At 30.8% G+C, this 24,106-nt stretch overlaps 2 protein-coding genes and 1 long non-coding RNA gene across 7 annotated transcripts; 2 read left to right on the top strand and 1 right to left on the bottom strand.

The window, feature by feature from the left end:
• Window positions 1-798: 798 nt before the first annotated feature.
• On the bottom strand, window positions 799-8,248 carry LOC112689937. 4 transcript variants are annotated; one of them, XR_003149161.1, is made up of 6 exons: window positions 8,039-8,247; window positions 7,835-7,956; window positions 7,623-7,747; window positions 4,822-5,188; window positions 3,763-3,862; window positions 802-1,028 (listed from the first exon to the last, which is right to left on the bottom strand). XR_003149161.1 is itself a non-coding variant. In XM_025563826.1 (4 exons), the coding sequence occupies exons 1-4, from the start codon at window positions 8,090-8,092 to the stop codon at window positions 961-963; spliced, it is 369 nt and encodes a 122-aa protein (XP_025419611.1). In that variant the 5' UTR covers window positions 8,093-8,248; the 3' UTR covers window positions 799-960. The 4 variants fall into 4 exon arrangements, 2 of the variants coding, with proteins under 2 accessions (XP_025419611.1, XP_025419619.1); XR_003149165.1 differs by having other exon boundaries at window positions 953-1,028; window positions 3,768-3,862; XM_025563826.1 differs by lacking the exons at window positions 3,763-3,862; window positions 4,822-5,188 and having other exon boundaries at window positions 799-1,028; window positions 8,039-8,248.
• Window positions 8,249-8,445: 197 nt separating this feature from the next.
• LOC112690004 lies at window positions 8,446-11,268 on the top strand. 2 transcript variants are annotated; one of them, XR_003149172.1, is made up of 6 exons: window positions 8,446-8,609; window positions 8,805-8,890; window positions 9,373-9,654; window positions 9,715-9,951; window positions 10,418-10,534; window positions 10,603-11,268. It is a non-coding gene; the product is annotated as an uncharacterized LOC112690004 (long non-coding RNA). The 2 variants fall into 2 exon arrangements; XR_003149171.1 differs by having other exon boundaries at window positions 8,446-8,724.
• A 49-nt stretch (window positions 11,269-11,317) lies between these two features.
• Window positions 11,318-13,250, top strand: LOC112689972. Its single transcript, XM_025563864.1, has 2 exons — window positions 11,318-13,082; window positions 13,161-13,250. Exons 1-2 carry the CDS (start codon window positions 11,597-11,599, stop codon window positions 13,163-13,165), a joined length of 1,491 nt encoding a protein of 496 aa, XP_025419649.1. The 5' UTR covers window positions 11,318-11,596; the 3' UTR covers window positions 13,166-13,250.
• Window positions 13,251-24,106: the final 10,856 nt, after the last annotated feature.

The raw sequence follows: 24,106 nt of genomic DNA, 5'->3' as shown, positions 1-24,106 counted from the left end.
TGGGTAGGTGCACGAGCACACGAGCCGCCACTGATCCTTTCGTAAAAATGAATTAGCAGATAAAATAATTTTTTTAAGATTCCATAATAATAATTTAATTCCATAATCTGAAAATTATAATATTGGAAATAATTTGAATAAAATTAAAAATATTAAATAATTTTGAAATTCTAGGGCCACTTGGAGGGGCTACGTGAAGTTGGCCCACTCTTCTGTTTTTTAATTATAACTCGCAAACGGCTTACTCGCAAATTTTGAAAATGGACTCGCGAATTCTCGCAAATAAAGACGCATCGTTTGGTATCGGTTTTGAAGTTCTAGGGCGACTTGGAGGGGCTACGTGAAGTTGGACCACCCTTCTGTTTTTTAATTATAACTCGCAAACGGCTTACTCACAAATTTTGAAAATGAACTCGCAAATTCTCGCAAAATATTGGTATAGGTTTCAAGTTAATCCGTGAAAAAGGGTGGGCCAACTTCACGTACGTGAAATTTTCAACTGTATTCAAGCTGTAATATTATTTCTTTTTACATTTAAAAAACAAGTTACGTAAGACCATTCTACGGATGTGCTAGATTCTCGTTTTCCCAATGTTTATGTTAACATAGGTTATTTAACCTAGACATTTTATTTAAAATATCTCAATTAACTAGGGTTTTCATTTATCCATATGACTCCTCCCCACAATTACCCCAGATAATTGAGGTTTTACTACAGTAGTAAAGGTTGATTACTAATAAATACATGTTTATAAAAAACTTTCTTGTATAGGGTTTAATTTTGATTAAATTGAATAAGTTTATTTAAAAAAAATACATCAATGTCAAAATAAAATAAATAATATTATTAATCGCTACCAGATGAGGTGGAATAATCACTATCGCTTTCGCTGGATTGAGAGTCGGATTCATCAGAGTCAGATTCACTACTATAATACATTTCAAGAGTTGGATTGTCAATCACTCTCTGCATTTGATTCCTAAAGAACTCTGGTGAATTTTCCTCCATTTCTCTTCTTCGTATCTCCCTATAAAAAAAAATATAAATGCAAAGGTGGGCAATCAAAATTGATTAGTTTAAAAATTAAAGTTAAGTTAAAAAGTTAATTTTTTTTTTAAACTTTTTAACTTAACTAGTTTAATTGGCAGTTGAAATAATTTAGCTCTTCACAGTTGATTTAAATATGATCTATCAAGTTAACATTTTTTTGAAATTACCTTGTTACTTAAATATAATAAATATTTAAATGTTAAAAAATAAACCATGAAAATAAAATGTATATTTAAAGGTTTTTATTTTACATATATATATAATTATATATAAAGACTAGTTATAAATAATTATTTATTATGCAAGTTGCTTTTGGAAATTTTTTTAATGAAACTATAAATTAAAAATAGTATTGTATTGATGTTATATGATTTAGGTACTATCGTATCTTTCTAAAATGATAATGTTTGGCAAAATTGAATAATTGATTCGAAGATTGATTTAAGAAATTCCACATCAGAAAAAAGCCTCAATGGATTTGAGTTATTCTCAATGTCTACTACAAAGTTAGTGTAACTCCTGAAGAAGCAATAAAACATTTAAGCTATGCAAAACATTGCTTAGATTTCAATTTATAATCTTGTAAATACCTTTTACCTTTTTTTTACATAATATATTTAATTATCATTCAGTTTTACATTATAATTACAATATTTACGTTAATCAAACTATAAAATAATAATTAAATTTGCTAGCGACTTTAAAATAATTATATTTTTGGACTCCCCTCATTAAAAAAATTCTGGTTGCGCCACTGACTTAAGTTAATTATTTTTATTAACTTGCCTACCTTATACATATATACTGTATAATACTTTTAAATCAGATAATACAACTAATAGAATTTAATACATATTATTTAACTGAACGTTGATAAAACTAGTTCATAACTATATAATAGGTAAATAATAAATTTAATTAAATATATCAAATGTGGATTTAAAAAACGATAAAAACGTTTTCTGACTGATAAAAATACTTTTAAATTGACATAGCTAAAGAAAGAAATTATTTATTTATTTATTTATTTTTTTAACCTGTATTAGGTTGGTTTACAACGTTTTTTAACTTTTCTCTCCATTTGTTACGATCTTTATTATCTTTATTTATTAAATATAACAGCTACTAATATCATAACTAGAAAGCGCTCCAATACTATGCAGAACAAATCATTTAAATTTTTTTTCAAATGGATTAATATCAAATCGTGATTTGTATTTTTCAGCATTACATTTTATTTTTTTTGTAATATGAACATATAATTATGTAATATATATAAATATATACTGTTTATATCATAGAAAATTATATTAATTTAAGTTTAAAATTCAACATGAATTCCATTAGACAATAGTAAAAAAAAACCTGTATAAATGACAATATTTTTTCATAGAAGTCATCTCGAAGTCATTTAATTGTTAGTAGAATCAAATTAATAAAAAATTATGGAATCATGTGGTAATCATACTGTGGTAATATATACCGTAATTAAACAATTTTACTTTAAACTATATTTTCTTTCATACTTCCAAAAACTTATATTAAACATTTCAACAATTAAATTATTTAATAATTAAACTAAACATACCTAAAAATATTTAATAACTCGTAATAAGTCTCACAGAATAAATAATTTACACTATCAACAAAATATAAACTCATTTAAATGTGTGTAGTTATTATTTAATAATGTTTCCATTGCATTTTTTAAAGTTACAACTATGATGTAAGTACTGATTACTAAGCTCTTAGCCCCTGAACATAAATACTTTATATTAACTTAGTATTGATATGGTAGGTAGGTGTAAGTAATTTTAAGTCAAATTTTAGAATAAAATATGTATCGAGTGAGAAGTGTTGAAATAAAAAAGTTATCCCATCCTTATTTTCTATATTAGTAAATATTTTATATTATAGCATTATCCTGTAATTGGCTTATTGTAATTAACATTACACTTATTCAGGGGCGTCATTTCAACTTTTGAAAGGATGGGGCAGGCAACTGATTATTATTTTGCCGACTTCATAATATTTAAAAAAATTATGATAACCTATATATTTAAATATTTAATATTTATGAATAAAATATTTTTTCGGAACAAAACATGTTAAGATTAGTAATGAATAATGATAAACAAAGAACATGAAACGTTTCAATTTACCCAATTAAATAATAATATTAAGATAGTAAAATATTATAGCCCCCCTCCAAATGCACCCCTGCACTTATATAATATTACACTTGATAAATACATAAAAATACAAAGAGAAAGAGAATATAGATTTCTAAGCCTGATATAAATTATTCGGAATGTTGTTTTTTTTATCATCTGATATGGATATTTGTAAGTAGTATAATATTTTTAATCTACTCATTGTTTTGTTTAAACGAGCAGGTAAGCTTAGTGGAATGCCAATTAATTTTAAGATGTACCAATCAATGCCCACCAATTACCATTAATTTAAAACGAAGATGTACTTTATATTTAGTTAAATTCTTTACGAGAAATAAGTTTATTTTGAAATTATTATATAATTTATATTATTACATATAGTATATTAATAGAGTAATATATATGTCATACAATTTTTTTATATGTGCCTATATCTCAAATATCTAAGGAAGTGTATAAGTCTGATTGTTATGGCTATATAATAGAGCTAATATAAAAAATATTATCTCTACACCACTGACAACTACTAATACATACTCAACTTTTCTCATCACAAATGGTTTCAATTTGGATTTATTTGGTTTATCATTTATGCCCATTTTGATCACTGTGGTATCAAAAATTCAACAGTTAACTCCTGAAATAGAATAATAAAATATAATTTTATAAAATGAAGGTTTGCTTAATAATAAATAGCAATAATAGACTTAAAGTCGAAACTACGACTAATACTCATATTATAATAGGACCATAGTAACCAAGTATTGCTGGTGGTGCGAAACTTATAAATGCAACCTACAAATACTTATAAGCGGTAGGAGCGTACCCAGGAATTTTTTTTTTGGGGGGGGGGGGTCCAAAATTTTTATTTTATTTGATAATGGGAAATTAAAATACACTATATACTATTATTATACTATTTACTATTAAATCGTTGAGTATGTAGAAATTTCAATGGGGGGTCCGGACTCGAACCCCCCCCCTTGAGTACGTCCTTGACAAGCAGTGTGTATGTTTTTTAGTTTTACTTGAAGATTTTTAATTAAGAATTTAAAACATTTACAACTTCACTTTATTAACTGTAATTTAATTTTGTAAATTATCTATTGTTTCAATTATTACAAGTTAAAAAGTTATCGATAGATTTACAAATTCATTACTTTCTAAACTTTAGTAACTTAAATTATGATTATAAATAATTTTAATATGAAAATATTGAATTATAGCTTCTATTTAAGCAGTAAATATGCTTACACTTGCATTATTATTATTTATTTTATCAAAAAAATTACAAAAATCGTACTATCTTTTTACTCGACTACTGTTCTTTGCCAAAAAGGTACAGATAATAGCTACAATGAGTAATAGGTACACAATTACAAAGCCTGACTTGGATTTATATTGAATGTCGTTCGTTTTAAATTCATTCTTCATTGTTAGGCTCTCCTTCGGGATCGGGAAGAGCGGGGTAGAAGGGGTTGTCCCGCCAAGATCTGACTGCAGGAATGGGACCGGATGGGCTATGGTCCATTGTTAAGTTTAGGAAATGGCAACGCACACATAATATATTACGTATATTTGTACATCCGTACTTACCGAACGGTTTGTGCGTATGTGAAAAGGATCGTCAGATGAACGAATGGTACGACGTCTTACGTACACTTGCTGCAACAGTAGAACGTTGGTTAGGTTTCGAATCAACGGACACTGTCGTGTTACAGATGGAATGTCGGAATGCCCAGTAATGGTCGAGTGTGGGGGGTCGTTGACATACTGTCGATACCCTATCCCTAACTGGGTGTAGTTGCGATCCCGGCGGAGGCGTCGTAGCGTCGTCCCATCGTCAACCAAACAACGCGCACGCGAACCGCGTTACCGGTTAATTTGCTGGTTACCGAGCGGTTGTCGGCCAAACATAACGCGGACTTTTTTGAAACGGGCACGTGCACTACGACGTTTTCATCTATAATATAGTTAATTATTATTATTATAGTTTCGCGGTTGACCGTATCACTAATGATGAATGTAAGTCATAGTGCTAGGCGAACAATGACACTTCTTAAGCGTGTTGGTGTCACAGCAATAAACGACAATGGTTAAAACACAGGTCGCGAAATATTTACGATCGCATAATTCGCAAAAATAGTTTTGAAGACCTTTTGGATCAGACACTTTTGTTGTGTGCCGTTACGGTTGAGTCCATCATAACACTTTCATTTAAAATACTTATGCGAATACAGTATTCATTTCGTTTAACCATCCATTAACTAGTCCACCGTTTACATTATGTCCATTTTTTTTGGAACATTAAGTTACAGTAACAAGTTTATGTATGATACATAACAATATGATACATGTTATCACTTGAATGAACATCTAATGTGTTTTCATAAACTTAGCCACTTTAATGATAGTTTTTTTGATATCTATAAGGAACTTGTTTTAACTAAAGGTAAAAATCACTTAAATACTTTTTGAATTTTTAAAATTTTATAATATATATAATTATAAAGATAGGTAATAAATTTGAAAGAATAAAATTTGATACTAAATTTTATAAAACAGATTTAATAATTATTCTTCGTGTAAATGAGAAAGTCATTATAAAAAAGATATTGGTGTACAAACTAATTTTAAACTTAATTGCATTTAAGACTTGGAAAATGTCATTCAATTGTTCCATTATACTAAATTTGCTAGGGATCAGGTTTTATAAATAAATATTTAGATATTAAATCAAAATTTGGGTCACGATTTGTAAAATCTTTTAGAAAGTGGAGACATTTAAAATGTACAAGTATAGTTGAAAACAATTCAAGGTACTTAATTGATTTTTAGTGTATGATTATTTGATTTATATTAATTAAAAATTAATGAAATGTTAATTATTTTGTTGTAATAGTGACAAATTTGTTTATGGTGTAAAAAATTAATGAATACCATTAAAAATCAAAAAGCTTAACAAAATTCAAAAATATATTTTTATCTAAATAAAAAAAAAAACATTACAAAAAATTTAAAACTTAAGATTTAGTAAAAAAGAAGTATTCTAGAACAGTAATGAGAATGAACAGATTTCAACAAAATTTAAATGATATACAAATAAATTAAAGATATTTCATACAATAGTCTCCAAACAATATTAAATAATTCAATGTACCAAAATGTCTGAGTTGATATATGAAATATTTAATGCATCTAAAGCAAGTCCTAAAAATAGGTATACGTAAATAGATAATAAAGTATAGTGAAAATTGGCTTGTGTTAATTGTTTTAAATACAGTATCTAACATCATAATAAGCATATTTCAATAACAAATTATTTTGTATACAATTTTATATTTTTCAGATCTCCAAGTGGCTATTGCTTTTTAAGAGACAATAAAATACTACCATTTCCTTGAGTAAATTCTATTAGAAACTATTTATTAACAGTTAAAGTTGAATAATGCAAATAAGATTTTGTAATCAAGTAGACTAAATAATGGTATTAAAGAACCAAACAAACTTATTCAATCAGTAAATATTTGATGGTATAGTATGTTTTATATGATAGAATTTTTATATGTTTATTATACTAAAGTAATAATTTTTTTTTTTTTTTATTTAATTAATAACAAATTTGAAAATAGGAATACAGATTAAATGGTTGAATTGCATTATTTTATTTTATTTCGGCCTAGTTGTTAAATGTATTAAATTTATAGATTATCGATCTGCAGACAGTAAGATCATTGACAAAATGTATAAATATTGTCTTCAATGCAGAAAAGAAGTTAAAAGAAGATAATGAAGATATTGCAACTGCAATTTTAGGTAAACTAAATCATGTTCTATTGAAAAAAAAAATGGCAGGAAACAATTAATATACATTAATAATATGCTGATGGCATTTAATCAAACAAAATAAATTATCGTAGGTTAGATTTAAACAAAACCTCTAGCATGAAGTGTGTTCCAATAACTTAAGTGGATGTAAATCATTCGTTTTCTATGTAAAAAACATTCTATCAGATAATAGAGACAGTTTCACCATTGCAAATCTTACAATATACATGGTAGTTAATTATTTTTTTTAATTTAATTAATTTTTTTTATTTAGTTTTATAACCGATTCATGTTAATATTTGATCATGCTATTTTTTTTACTTTTTTAAGAGAATTTTTTGCTTTTTTGTTATTTATCATGCTTTAAAATCCGAGCCCTATTTATTATAAAAAGTTAAATTATAATATTTTTTTAAAACTATAGGAGAAAAATTCATCCCGTGGGAGAGGCAGCTTTGTGTTAGGCATATAATCAAAGCTCAAACTTCTAAAATCTTTTAATGTTGCTAAATGTACACAAAAGTATAATGAAATTTAAATAATTATAATGATTAAAATAGTTTACATACCGGTTATAGAACTCCCTTTGAGCCATAAAATAAAATCATTAAGTAGTTTTGAAAGAACTCGAATAAACTTATGAATTGTTCGAAAGGCAAGACCTCTGCTTAAATCAAAACTATCTCCAATTTGACTAAACATAAATACAAATTTAACCTTGTGATACATAGTTAAAAACAGATTAATTGTTCTAAAATAAAACATAGACAAATTGAATTACCGTAATGTTTCCATAATACTCAAATACCATACAGTCATCAATGTTGCCTTTTTATAGTCTGATGGCCTTTCAATTAGAGAATTTAGTGAATTATAAAAAGTTTTCACCTTACACATAAGAATCTATATTGTAAATAATAAAATAGTACTTTGTATTATAGAATTAAATATTATTATATAATTTTTTATTTAATTATCAGCTTACTTCAACGGAACTTCTTATGAGTCTAAAATGATATTTTAAGTCAATAATCATCATACAAGCTAGTAATTAACATAACATTTCTTTTTAACATAAGCACTTTTGATGTTTTTAAATATACCGAAGAAGCAGTTTTTTTTTTTCAATCCAAAGATTTATTTAAACACTTAAGGTGGATTAAACCAAACACCAAAATAAATTTTGATAAACTATTACCTATATGTCTTATAATTCAAATAAATGTTAATTATTAAATATTAAAATTTAAAAAAAAAAACTATACACGATCGACAATCTTATCGTATTGATAATTGATAATATGAATTATGATAACATTGTAGCGGTTGATAGCGGTCAAATGTATTAACCAACCTATTACAACACAATGCCCCAAAAAGGTGTTCCAAAACTCCTATCGAGATGAATTTTGAAACAGTACAGCATTATTTTCGAATCACTGCTCTTTGCGTACTATTAGCAGACGCTTTTACTGCTACTCCATGAATCCACTGTGAAAAGTGGCAGTAGAAAAGTTTAGACCACTAATGATAGATGGTACACTCCTACTAACCAGGTGAATTTTGTTAGGTTAGTTGTTAGTTTGTCGGAGGTGAAAATGTCTGTCAAGAGTCGGTCTGTCGAATGCGCCGTAAAATATCAATCTGAATTTATGATATTTTTGATTTCACGTATTTTCATTTATTCATATTTCATGTTATTATTTTATATCAAATTGTATTTTACTGAAAATTGTTTATGTCGTCTGTAGATTTCTTTGTTAAATATGTCAAATACATTCGTTGCTTATGGTTGCCAAATTATATTTGTACCTGATCAGTCCACACATTTTTTTGAGTAAGTACATAGTTCTATATATCAATGTCCAACTAGAATCAAACGTAACATTGCAATTTATTACCATTTTTATAGAATTATTATTATTCATCGTAATAATAGATTTCCAAGTTCCAACGAGAAATTTATGGAAAAGTGGATAGAAGCAAGGCCGTATCTAGAAATTTTTTTCGGGGGCGGTCCAAAACATGTATATTGTAATTTTATTGAATTTAGATTTTGATTATTGATATTTGATTAAAAATAGGACAGAAAAAGATTTAATCTTCTTTTATTAAAATATAATAAAATCAAACAAACAAAATTACTTTGATATCTTGTCACCTTACATTATACAAATATGAAATGTATTTACTTATGATATTATGATATAAAACTAAAAACAGTCAATGATTAATTGTAGCTTAAATCATTTGTGACTGATATTTTTATGTTGGTTTTAAAAATAAATAATTATTTTAAACATTTGTAAAATATTGAAGAAATTTGGGAAGGTCCAAACACCCTGGACACCCCCCCCCCCCAGATACGGCCCTGGATAGAAGATAAAACAAAAAAAAATTCAAATCATCACAATATAGCAGAATTTGCCGTGCTAATTTTACCATTAATGACTACCAAATCCATTTCAATGCTAGTAGACCACTTTGAAGAGTGAATGCTATTCCATCCATATTTTTGCATTTCCTTCATATTACCAAATAATTACAAAACCAAAAAAAAAAAAAACCCTGGCATAAGAATAAGTAGTGTTTTTATTGATGGTATGTATTTGAACTATTTTATATTTTATTATTATTTATTAAAACAATTACATTTTTAAGATGCTCTTCCTGAAACTGATAATCTTACATTTGATATCGAGTCACAGGCTACTAGATGTCGGAGTATAAACTATAAATTGCTACACAAATGAAATAGAGTTAAATATATATATATTACAGCAAAAGCTTAAAATGAAATATAAGAAACTTTGTAATTTAACGATATTTTGAATAATTTATACGACCAAGGCTTAATTGAAGTTGAATCTGAAAGATTGATTGAAAATAATTTTAGTGGTATGTATTTTTAAATTGAAATTATTACCTTATGTATTAATTTTAATTATTTTAGAATGCTTTTTGTGTTTCAATAACTTTTTTTGGTAGAGTCTATATTAGATTTATTTAATAATGAACTTAAAAATATTAATAAAAGCTTTGGTTGACTCTACTCCAAAGAAATGAAAGAATTTGCTTTCTCCTAAAGTTTATAATTTTTACCAGTAATTACACTTAAGTATATTAATTGTATGTATGTGAATTATTCCTCTTTTTTTTAACAAATAATAAATAATATAATATATAATAGTAATATAATAGATAAATAATAATAATAGTTGTTATGGAGTGTTAGTATATGATTGTAAAATCAAACTAACAATTCTTATACTTGTGTATGATATATATTATAGTAAATAAATATATAATATATATATTTAAGTATATTATTAATAAATTATGAATATTAACATTTCTATTACAGAACAATATTAAGCGTACCACATACATAATCTGGACATAGCAATTGGACTTCTTCTGTTGATGCTAAAAATGTAAATGTTGATGGAATAATTGATTAGTCACTTATTATCTAATTAAGGTATGTCCAAAGTAAATTTTTAATATAAAAATAATAATTTAAATTTAAAATTATTTTAATAAAAATAGGTCAAGAGAACATAGGATTTAATTTAGCTAATAAATTGACATCTACTCACATAGACTGAAAGAAGAATATCATGCAAGTGAAAATAGCAGCTCAAACATTAAGTTCATCAACTGGTGATGCAATAGAGTTTCTTAGATTATTAAATTAACCCACATTTCGAAACAGTAAATTTTTATGAGTAATTAATTTAGAATAATTAAACTTGCATTAACTTTTGGTTTTCTAAAATTGATTAAAATAAATATTTACTAAAAAAAAAAAAATGATTAATCAACAATAAATGTAATACTACTTAATTAATTAATCTAAATTATTATTGTAATATTTTCTACTATGGAAATAATAGCCTTAAGATTGTAATCACATTTATATATTGTATACAGTATGTTAAAAAAAAAAGAAACAATTATAATCAAAAATAGTTCGCGGACGTTTCATCCCTCCCTATTATTAAGATAGGACATTTGGCTCCCAGGAATTATATAGATTTATTTATAAATAGAGTACGGATTTTGAAGGCATTTGCCTTTTTTTTCTATTGCTCTAAAACGAAGCTATGTCAGCTACAAATTCGATTTATACTGCTATACTGCTATGCACGACATTTTATTTTGCTTTTTTTTTGCTTTTTTTGCGTTTTTTTAATATTTATGCTTTTTTGGGCATTTTTGGTACATTTTTAAAAATATGTTCTAAATAAACGTATTTGAAACGTATTTTTTAATTTTTATTTTATTGTAAAATAATGTTTTCCAATATCGTATATTGTATATGGCTATCGATTTTATCTCGTTATGTTTGATTTATGGGTATGTTTATCGATGTAATTTAGATACGTATATAGCTTATTGAATATAGTAGATTATTTTATCTTGAAACGACAATAAACACAAAAATATGCTTTTGCTCTGGAAATTATTTACTCAGAATTAGAGTTTATTTTTCGTTGCAACACCGTATAGTTCGTTATTCTTACCGATAGTCACTTACAAAATGCCAAAAATTATTAATTGTAGTGCTCGTCTTCGCAATTTTGTAAAAGAATTTTGTGAAGACATTTTTTCTCGTGACAATGCTGTACTTTTTTGCAAAGTATGTGGTGTTAAAGTATCTGCCGAAAAAAAATATAATATTCAACAACATATCGCTAGAGGTAAACATATCCAGCAGCTAAATATTAGAAATCAACAAGAAAAACCAAAATCTCAGCTTCTAGTCACAGGTATGTCAATGAAGTCATCATTCAACGAAGAACTGTGTAATGTTTTTTTGTCCGCAAATATCCCTCTCACTAAATTAAATATACCAACATTTCGCGATTTTCTGCATAAACATACAAAACAAATTATTCCTGACGAGTCTACGCTTCGAAAAAACTATATAGATCAATGCTATACAAATACTATTATTAAAATTAGAGATTACGTCAGGAACAAAAATGTATGGGTGTCAATAGATGAGACTACTGACGTTGAGGGGCGATATGTAGCCAATGTTATAATTGGTACATTGGAAGTAGACAATCCTGGAAAAATATTCTTACTTAACTCAGAGATGTTAGAAAAAGCCAACCACTCTACTATATCTAAATTATTTGACAGATCTCTTTTTATATTATGGCCTGAAGGCATACTTCATGACAACGTTTTACTTTTTGTGTCGGATGCAGCACCATATATGGTAAAATCAGGAAAATCTTTACAAGTTCTTTACTCAGAAATGGTGCATATAACTTGTTTGGCACATGGCCTACACAGAGCGGCAGAACAGATCAGAATAAATTTTCCAGAAATTAATAGTTTAATATCAAATATTAAAAAAGTTTTTTTAAAAGCTCCATACCGTATAAATTTGCTTAAGAATTTGGCTCCGGGTATTCCTCTACCTCCAGAACCAATTATTACTCGTTGGGGCACTTGGTTAAATGCCGTAAACTATTATTGTGAACATTTTTTACATATCAAAAATGTTATACTTCAATTGGACTCAGATGATGCACTGGCTATTAAAAACGCTAAAAAATTAGTCGAAAACCCAGAAATTGAAGAAAATTTAATCTACATAAAAAGTAATTTTGGATTTTTGGCTACTGAAATTACACGTTTAGAAACATCTGGGATGCTATTATTAGAATCCGTATGTTGCATAGAAAAGGTTAAACAACAAATTAAACAAGCTTTGGAAAAAACGGGAGAAACGGTTACAAAAAAACTTGATGATGTACTAAACAAAAATTCGGGATTTAAAATTCTTACCATAATATCAAATATTCTAAAAGGCGAAAAAGTATCAAGAGAGGAACTTCCTGAAGACTTAACATGTGATGATTTAATCCATTACAAATTTGCTCCTATTACATCTGTTGACGTCGAACATAGCTTTTCAAAATACAAGCATATATTGTCCGATCGTCGTAGAAAATTTTTATTTGAAAACTTGAAAAAAGTTTTGATTGTCCAATGCAACTCCGATGATATAGGTAAAAAAAATCATTTAATAACTATTATTTAATTTATTTTTTATAAATTATCTTAAATAGAATAAATTCAATTTACAGATTAATAATTGTGGAAGAATGAAAACTCGGAGAAGCAGGGTTGTTAATAAGTTTATTATAATACCTTTTTTTTTAAATAATTTTAATACTTTTTTTGTGATAAATTTTTTTTAAAAACCTATTTTTAATGCTTTTTTTAAAGTTTTTTTGGAAGATTTAGACAGTTTTATTGCTTTTTTTTAGTGCTTTATTTTAGTTTTTTATTGCTTTAAAATCCTTACTCTACTTATAAACAATCAGGGTCGGACTGGCGTCATAAAGCCCAATCCGCAATCTGATCAAAGGGCCCTAAAGGCTTATGTTGGAGAGGACTTGACAATCACCCCCCCCCCCACTTCTGATTTTTTTTATTACACATATATTTGATATGAGTATACAGCTGTAAACATTGCTATATATGTATGTATAAAATATTCCTATTTGTACCCTCCTTAAACAAGCTTCAGATTCACCACTGGTTTAGACTATACTAAAAAACTTTTACCTATAGAAAAACATGTTATAATGGTAATTGATGAACATTAAAGATAACAGTTTAATATTTCATTCACATGCTAAATAATACATATTGTGTTATATACTATAGAATAATTGATAACAATTTGTTTGACCTTTGCAAATATGAATATGAGACTTAAATTTATTACAATACATCTATACTTATTACATTAAATAAATAAATAATTTAACATTTAAAATTATAATTTTTTTTCATAACAACTTTAAACAAATAGTTTTGAAAGTTCATTAGAACTCTTTCCAACATTATTGATTACATATTCAGTATTAATTTAAAAAAATCTCTTTTAATATTCGTTAATAGCAATGCTTCTATTATTTTTTGAAAAATAGTTGACCTTAATTTTGTTTTGATATTTTTTAATTTTGAAAATGTTCTTTCACAAGTAGTTTGGGTACACGGCAACATCAATATAAATTTATATACTTAATATTGTTAAAACAACCAGAGTGTTGAACTATATTATGGAACACATTGAAGGCACACCGTAAACACTTATGACATGTTTTTCAATCATTGTATGAATCAATAAAACCTAACCTTTTTTGTTAAGACATGACTAAATACAGTTAAATTAATTAAATAGTTATACCATATAAAATTTTAAAATATGAACATTGAACATGAAGTGTGGGGGCCCAAACCAGTCGGGACCCCAGTCCTCGATCGCGGACCTGCGGTCCGGGCCAGTCCGACCCTGTACACAATTATTTATATTAGATCACTTATTCTTTTCAAAAAATATAAAATATTATCATTACTACATTTAAATTCAATACAATTTTGTTTTATTTTATCTTCGTAATGATTTTTTTTTGGCAAATTTATAATTTCATTTTTTTTGTGGTTAACAAAGTCCATAATTCATTGACATGGACACAATTACACTGATCAACTAGTACTGTGTAGTGTGCTCTGTGTAATATACTATTATAGTATCCAGGGCAGGTATAAAATATTATTTAGTCTTAACAATACAAATAGAAAAAGTTAAACATTTTTCCACTGACAAATAAATAATAGTCGAGCAATATTATTTGTCGATAAGAAGATCTTCGATTAAGATTAATATCTATCGATATGTCATAAGGGTAAAAAGGTGTTCGTAAAATTGTTGTTAGTTTACTTACTTATTAGTTTACTTATTATTTTTTTGAATCAATTAATTTAGAACAAAATAACATAACCTAACCAGGGGCCAAACATCCTATGGGTAGATATAAATAAATCTATACAACTCCCTGGAGCCAAATGTCCTATTTTAATAATATACGGGGACGAAACATCCGTGGACTCGTTTTTTTGACGGGAAAAAAACGACAGGGGCAAAACGTCCGTGAACCATCGAAAATATCTGTATCGTGGAATCATATTATTATTATTATTTTATTATATCATATTTATAAATTATTGTAAAATTCTAAGTCTGGTAATATTGTAAACATATAACATTTGTAACTTGTGAATTAATTGTAAAATTGTAACTGTAGAGAATTGACTTCTGTTCTACAAACACAAATACATTTTTAGATGGGGAGGTGTCACGTCCCACGTACTTAGATAACAATAATACCGTAATCACCCTGCATTACTTATATGCATATATAATAATTGGATAAATTAAAGTATACACATTATCACACAAACGTCATACCTACATAAAATTCGAACAAAAAAACAAATTAATGATTATAGGCCATCCTACACACAAAATCAATAAGAATTATCATTTTTTAACTATTTTTAATTATCACTAATTTTCACATACACACACTAGCGTCCATCGGATATATAAGGGACCCGGAAACATGGACAAATAGACGAGTTCTTGCTATGCGACACTAAGCACCTTCACGCTAGTGTATGTTATACATATATATATATATATATATATATTTTATGTCAAACGACAATTAAAAATATATGTAAGTAATGTTAATATAATATGGTTCATGCTCCAGTACCACTTGCTCGCGGCCAATGGGTTGGGAACCGCTGGTTTAAATGATGGTTTTCAAGAAAATCAAATTAAATTTAGTGTCATTAATTTGTAAGCAATATCTTGATGTACGTTTACATTATATTGCTAAATCATAAGATAAAATTGTTAACGTGTTAATGTTAATGTAAACGTCATGTGTTCAGTACACTTATATTATTTAATAACCAATAAGTATGACTTAATTGTTGATGTTAGATTAATTGAAATAAATGTAAAATAAGCCATGTTATTTTTTATATTCTTATAAATATAATGTTTTGTGCATTTACAAAATGTTAAATTTCACTTTATATTATTATGGATTCTATATTAAATCAATGTCATGATATGATATTATTATATATATATAATATGATTTCATTTGTTTTATTTTGCGTTACGCACGAAACGGACGTTAATAATAATAACGGTAAATTAATTGATATTGTTTTAATTATTATTTATTGCGTACCTAATATCAAGTAATTAGTATTACCAAGTAATTAGTATTCAGTACAAATCGCACTATCAGTGCAAAAGAGCCATATATCAAAAATATTGTTCAGAAGAGCATTTCTAATGTTTGATAATTTATAGTAATTTGTAATTTTCTTCTGCTAAATATCAATATGATTAACTAGACCACTTATGAGACATTTTTTTATAATATTGTTTTCAACAAGTATAATTATAAGGCCACATTTCGTATTACGACTTTATTGTTTTCAGCTACCTCTCGATCTGTATTAGTGCAATAAGTTTATTTGTATAACTGACGATTTAAAAATATAATTACATAGATCGCGCCACTCCAAAGAAAAAAAAATACGAATTCAGAGATACCAAAACTGTAAATTTAAAAATTGTTGATATAATGCCCTCTTTCACCAGGGGTGGCTCCAGAGCCTTGGTTAGGGGGAGGGGAGGGGGCAAGTTATAATTTTACAAAATCTTATAATAAAAAGAAAACAACAATTTTTAGAACACAAATTCAAGTCGTCTATTTTTAAAATTGGCAAAAATATCAATAATATTATCTATTTGATCTAGAATATCTACTTTATGATATACATTAATTAGATATAATAAACAAAATCAGACAATAATCTTCAGTCATCATTGTACGAAGCCAGGTTTTTAGTCTCCGAAGTGTAAAGAAACTCCTTTTAACCGTCATACCTCTATGGCTCTATCATATCTATATCTACATACTTGTGCGTGTCGTATTATAGTACATATTATAATATACATTTTTTTTATAAATATGGTACGAACTTGGGGGGGTCGCGGATTCTAGCCCCCCCTCTCTGGAGTCGCTCCTGTCTTGCACTGATAGTGCGAAGTGTTTCATAAAGATAAATGCTACGAAGGATCTAAAAAACTAAAAAAAAATGTTAAAAAAAACTATTAAAAAAATGTAATAACATTTCACAAGTCAATAGATGTATGCTTATAATCAGTGCCTCGACTTGGCAATATTAAAGAAGGGAGACTATTTCTATTTACTTTAAAAAATAAAGAGCGTCTCCAAAACTTGTGAAGTGTTATAATTATAGCGTTATAATAGTAGGGAGTCGCTACAATTTCTGAAATTCAGTTGACGTACTCCGTTGCCCTGCGTCCTCCCTCAAGTCGAACACTGCTATAATGCCATCAACGCGTAAACACGTCACGATATTTTTGACGCGACGTCGCAGTGTAACTTTCGAAACTACCGGCGGCGTTGAACGTGTTAAATAAGGCAACGCGTTCCGGAATGGTGGTTTAAACTGTTGATCACCCCTAATTCTTAGTTAGAATGCATTTTCTAAAAATATATTTGTCGAATAGTTTTATTTAATCCGTCGCGTTTTCGATGCGATTTATATTTGCCGCCCTGTGCTGAGAACACGGCTTGTAGTACGCAAGTCTATAGTGCGACGAGGGAGAGAGAGATCACCGACGATAGAGCCGACGAGCCACCGCATTAATCGACTTCACTCCCGTACCGCACCATTTGATGTTTCACATAAAAAATTAAAAATAGGGATCATTCGATTTTATTGTCCCGGTTTAGGGATTTCAAAATCTTGCAATCCTATACATAGATTTATATGTTACCATCAACAAGGGCGTATTTTAGGGAGGGGCGAAGGGACATTCCCCCCCATGGTTTGTATTTTTTTTGAATATAATACATTGATACATTTAAAAAAATGAATGTATAAATACGAGTAATTAAGAATATAAATTACTAGTCTATCATTATAATATATTATCATTATAACATGAACATGAACTGTAAATTATTTTTAAGTTTGTATCGAAGAAAAATTAGTTTCGTACACCGGACGACGACGACGACGACGACGGATTCGAATTTACCGCGGTACGGCCGCCTGGTGTTGGCGCGGTGTCCGGAATACGTTAATCGGAACCTCCCGGGAAAAGTTTCCGCGGCGGGCTATCGAGCGTCAGCCGCTGTCCCCGATGTCGGCGCGATTGTTTTCTCTCGATTGCTCTCCGGGCACGCGGTCTCACGTCCAATTGACCCGGGTTCGATAGTATGGTATCGATAGAACGATTTCGATAGTTACGACCGAGTCCCACTGGCGGCCAGGTTTTTGACGCTACCGACGCCATTTTAAGCCGGGTTCACACCAAACGCGCAACGTTGCGTAACGTAGCTGCAACGTTGCGCAACGTAGCTGCAAACGTTCGCGCGCGATAGGAAGCGTTCACGCTGCGCGTAGGAACGTATGTCGCGACGTGATCCAGTACGTTTTCCAGTTTTCGTCAATGTGTTTGTGCCGTTCAGAAAGTAGTACAATTTCTCGTCCAAACCGGATGAACAAAACGCGCCAAACACCGCGCATTTCTCATAGTATCCCGAACAAGCGCGGACTAGGTCCACACCAAACGTGTCGAACATGGTAGCAACGTTGCAAAACGTTTCGCACGTTTGGTGTGGACCTCCAACGCTTCATGCGCCCGAACGCGACGCGGTAACACGTAAACGTGTTGAAGGGAAAAAATGAGTGTGTGAGCCCACTCTGGGAAAGTAAAACTTCTTTCATAAGTTTTGGGGACCGTGAAATTATAAGCGAATCAGGGAGAGAGTGATAAAAACAAAAAAAAATACATTTATTAATGCATAATATTCTTAAATTTTCTGATTTCCTGCGCAATTTTTTTAATTTTTTCTTTCGTAAAAACCTTCTCCTGACAATAACAAACACAACAGAAAAATAATTAGCGAAATTGGTCCAGCACGTTCACGCGGGACGGCGTGGCCATGGGATATAGGCATGGACGCCCGGAGAAAGTTGGCAAGAGGGGGCATTTGCCCTCCCCCCCAATAGAATGTTGAATATTTTAACTTTTATTTTGATTTATCAACATTTTATCGATATTTTTACTTTAGTGTGTCGTGTGGTGTTGTTGATCGTAATAACAATATATTATAAGGCGTACCTACAAAATAATGCGTATTACATTAATCGCGTAAAATTAAATACGTTTCAATTCTGTGAATTGATATTAATCACCTATTGTGTAAACCACTTATGACGATCGACACATCACGCACACATAGCTTCAGTTTTTATTTAACTAATTTTTTAGGTTGTAAGGAATATATTTTTAATGTTCTTTTTGGTGTTGGATTTCATATAGTTCTAACCCAATTTGTGGTTTACAAGGAATAAACTTTTTTTAATGTATTTTTTTTGTGTTTGATTTCATTATGCCCCCCCCCCCCCCCGATAAATTTCCTGCGGACGCCCATGGATATAGGGATTAATTTATATAATATATATTATATCTGCGTGTTTTTTTTATAATAATGCATACGACGCTGGGTATTAGCAAGTAGTCAAGCAACAAGCGCGTACGCGCATATATTGCCTGCCTGCCCCGTACACAGTGCCTCTCTACAAGCAGTCCCAGAATACGAAGATCCGCACAAAGAGGCGAGTAGAAATAGATAAAGCATAGAGAACACCCTCAGTGAATGACGCGCTATCACACTTACACGTATGACATTTAACCGTTCAAGCGATTTCTGTCGCACTTTTACACACACATCCATACATCATATCTCCCGTTTCATTTTTCCACCCAGGCCTCAAGAAAGAAGTTTTACTAAAAAAAAATCGTAAATATCATAGAATCGAATTACCCGAGCGACGTGTGCGTTGCTCGGTATGGCAATATTGTCCGCAACACGTACACATTGTCGGTGGAGTTTTCGATTCTCGTCCATCGGTTCGAGCGACCCGATGGGTGTGCCCAGTGCCAGCCCTAGAGGATGGCGAGCGGGACGATCGCACCGGTGCCAGTGCTTGTACGGGGCTCCACAAATCATGTATTACGAACATTAATTAATTTATAAATAAAAAATAATTCAGTACGCAAATCGCAACCAAGCCCGGATTAAGGATCAATTTGGCCCTGGGACACCATACACTTAGTAGGTTCCCTTTCAACTTGAACTTAAAAATAATTATATCATTACATATTAAGGACTGTATGTTATTATTTATTGTATAAGTTTATACTATACAAAAAAAAATATTTATATGTTCGATAAATTAATGTAATTATTTAAGTATTATACACTATATATATCGCTTGTTTGCTACAACAACGACATAATACAAAAATCGTCATTTTTGAGGTTTTTGCAAATAATAATAATTTTGGTGATTTTCTTTATACTGCAAGAACAAGATAAGTGAATATACAAAAATTAGCCGCTAGATGGCAGTTGGGACGTTATTGCGTTGCCATCATATCATTACAAATAAAATTTTCAAATGTGTTTTGTGTAAAATCTTGTTTTTCGTGTTATGTTATTGTTATAGTAAACAAGCGATATATATAAAGAACACATTTTATAGGTAATTAGAGCTATGAGTTAATTTTTTTTTTTTTTGAAAACTCTTTTGAACACGTTAAAAAAATATATTTGGGGATAAAGATGGGCCTCGGGGCCGTGCTCCCCTTGCGTCCCCTTAATCAATATCGCAAACAATCCATAAATTAATATAGGGTCCCGAAAACCGTCCGTCGGGCCGGCACTGCGTGTGCCGTGCAGAGCACGCCGTGACCTGAGACGGCTGATCTGTCGACGGGACAATCATACGCTGGACGACGACGGATTCGAATTTATCGCGGTACGGGCGACGGACGGCGCAGTGTTCACGCGGTGCCCGGAGCGATAATCAGAACCGTGCGGGAAACGTTGGCCGGTTGGCAACGGCGGGCCATCGAACGTCGACCGCCGTTCCCGTTGTCGGCGAGATTGTTTTCTCTCGATTTCTCTCCTGCACGAAGTCTCACTTGCAATCGACCCGGTCGATAGTACGATATCGATAGAACGATTTCGATAGTTACGACCGCGTCCCACTGGCGGCCATCTTGTGACGCTCTCGACGCCATCGGCCGAACGCGACGCGGTAACATGGAACACGTAAACGCGTTGGAAAAAAAAAAAAGAAAAATACTGAAAAAATGCATAATCGAATGATATGCTTATGCGTGTGCCGCCGTTCGGAATTTGTATTCGGATCATTGTCGATCGTCGGTGACGGACGGAGAAAATAATTGACGATCGTACCGATAAACGGTGGTCGTGATATTCGAAAGCTTGAATCGGGCAGACGAGATTTTAGTGGTTCGCCGCGGAAACACACGACGGATGTAACGGAGGCACTAGGCGCTGCGGTGTTGTACGATAACGCGTACTCAACTCGCGTCCCATATTGCATTAGTCGCAGTGCCGGATTAAACATTTGTGGGCCCCTAGGCAATTGAAATGTTGGGCCCTACAAAATTATTTTTTACACTCATCTTTAACATTACTATCCAACGATTAAAACAAACAACTTTAATAATAACCAACTATTATTAATAAATAAAATCATGTTTATTAAATTTTATTTATTTGAAAGAAAAATTAATTATTTATTACATTAATTATATTTTTTTTCAAAACAATTTTATTACTATAACTGCATATAACAGCTGCAACTCAATATATATTATATTTCATGATGGGTTTTGTCCCGTAAATTCGTAAACAAAATGCAGGTATTAAAAAAATAGTTTTCCGTTTTCATAGGGCCCTATGAGTAAGGCTCTAAGGCGAGCCGCTCACTTCGCCTAATGGGTAATCCGGCACTGATTAGTCGTATTCAGAATTCAAATGTAATCCGATTTTTGCGAGGCCCTTACTGGTAAAACGTCCTGGCCACCGGGTATATGCGTGCTTTCGGTCCGGCACGAGAACTGGGACGAAAGGACGAAGGCAACGTGGCGTAGGACAAACGATCAAACATGGCGTCCCCGGGCCCTACGACTTGTATACGTGTTGCGTTCTATGCGGTGCATGACGATTGCCTAGCCTACAATACTTACGGGACTGGTCTTTCCGTCCCGTTATCTGTTATATTATCGATAACAATTACGTATTTTATAATCTAATATTAATAAATAAATCGTATTGGTAAAATACATATTTTGAGTTTTTTAGCATATATTTACAATTACATAATTCGGTTTCATAAATGCATAGAAATCCGAGCTCTAATTATCATTAATATTATTGTTATTGACGATTGCCGTAGAAAAAATATGTGAACGTATCACTATTCTATTATTCTTACTCGAAACGTGTTTAACAACTGTATTGAAACTCGCCCAATACATTAGATGATTTTGTTTTCGTGAGTTCCGACCAAAACGCGTTGACCGATCTGTATGCCGTGGAACGACAGTGCGCGATTGTTGCTCCTTAGTCTTTCGAAAAAATCATTTTCCGCATACTGCTGGAGATCGGTTATTATTGCGCGCATTATATTGTTCTTGTATTTGAAAAAAACACGTAGTTTTTGTCGATTGATTTTTTTTTTTAATTCACTTTCCTTTACATCGAAAAACATTGTACGGATAAAAAATAATACCCGCACGACGCGTTCCATAGGATTGGCTCCGAAAACGGACAAGTCACGTTACATTTTTATCATTCGCGCTGCAGCGGTTGCCTACTAACGTTACGTTACGGGTAACGGGTGACGGCAAAACGGTCCGGTAGACGATAGGCAACCGCATTTACAGCACGTAGTATTTTGTACGTGTTGTGTACGTGACACGTTGTAATGGTCGCCGTAGCGATGTCGACGAAAATCGCTGTCCGTCCGTTTTGACTTGGTGTTCTCGATTTTTCCCTCAAAACATCCCCAATGTCATCTCTTCGGATAAACTAATATTACTGTTCGGGATCGTATTAAACGTACGGTTCGTGTACAAAGATCGTGAAAACCCCGCGTGAATGATTGTGCGAGAACAAAGATTCGATTGTCGTTTTATCAGTTCACGACGGTCGCCGTTCGCTTAAATGTCTGAAAACTGTAGCTCAGCGATTAATACGATCAATATTGTTATTGAACTGATGCACCAATCGCTGTGCCGCAGCAACCGAACATAACGTCCGGGGCGAAACTTCGAAATGCGCCCTTTTGCGTTTTTAATTTAAAAACATTACGCTTATCAGATATTGTTTTCGATGATCGTTTTAATTATTTTAACGAAGGATGTTAAAGATTTTCTAAGCGAAATATACGATACTGACCGTTGTAATTTTTAACGCGAGGTTTTCGTTTTTGCGCTCTCCCGGGAATTCTGCCCGGGTCGTAGGTACCTCTCGCCACCCCCTTGCAACCGCCACAAAGCGATCGATAGTCACCGGAAACTGTGCTCGTGGTATGTATTCGATCGCCCGCACTGCGTACAATATTCACCAACTCGACCTTTTCGTTGTGCGCGGCCGTATTTATCGTAATTTTGTGAGCTTACACCTATACAAATGTTTCCTTCAAGTTTTTTGGTAGTTTACCATGTCATCGAATACCACGAAACATGAACGTTTAACACATTAAAAATATTTTTATTACGGTCTATAATAGACGTGTAAAAATACGAAAAAAAAATTGAAATCGAACTTTTTTTTAAATATTTTCTTTTTATTATATGTTAAGTAGGTATAAAAGTATTATTTTTAATATATCTTTTTGTACGCAAACAATTGGTATGTGGCCCCTCAAGCCTTAACTATCACGTAGTTTATACGACCATATGTTTAAACTCTAAATTAGTTTTTACATCGATGGAAAAAAATGCGTTTCGCATACGATTAATCAATTTATACTCGATTCTGGTTTTTAACGATTTCCATTCATTACGTTGGACGGTTAGAGCTCATGTATAGAGTCGGACTTAGAGGGAGGGGGGTTGAGTGGGCTAAGACCCAAGTATCTCCGAAAGTTTGGTTTATATACGACGAGATGACAACTTTATAATAACTATTTCATTCTGTTACGGGCTGCTATATTTTATCGACTGCACTGCAGTCCGAAATGGATTTACAACAATGTAAAATTTTATGTACAGTATAAAAATGGATGT

This window comes from Sipha flava, unplaced genomic scaffold, assembly GCF_003268045.1.
Source record: "Sipha flava isolate LNK unplaced genomic scaffold, YSA_version1 113_pilon_pilon, whole genome shotgun sequence".
Classification (NCBI taxonomy): domain Eukaryota; kingdom Metazoa; phylum Arthropoda; class Insecta; order Hemiptera; family Aphididae; genus Sipha; species Sipha flava.
The sequence above is the reverse complement of the archived record's forward strand: the minus strand, read 5'-3'. Positions and strand labels throughout refer to the sequence as shown.

Excerpts from the sequence above, each read along its gene's own strand:
- LOC112689972 (XM_025563864.1), top strand. The coding sequence starts at position 11,597 with ATGCCAAAAATTATTAATTGTAGTGCTCGTCTTCGCAATTTTGTAAAA.
- LOC112689937 (XM_025563826.1), bottom strand. The coding sequence starts at position 8,092 with ATGATGATTATTGACTTAAAATATCATTTTAGACTCATAAGAAGTTCC. Across the intron at positions 7,748-7,834 it reads AGTATTATGGAAACATTACG|TCAAATTGGAGATAGTTTTG; the intron begins GTAATTCAATTT and ends ATTTATGTTTAG. Across the intron at positions 1,029-7,622 it reads CAAAGGGAGTTCTATAACCG|GGAGATACGAAGAAGAGAAA; the intron begins GTATGTAAACTA and ends TTTTTTTTATAG.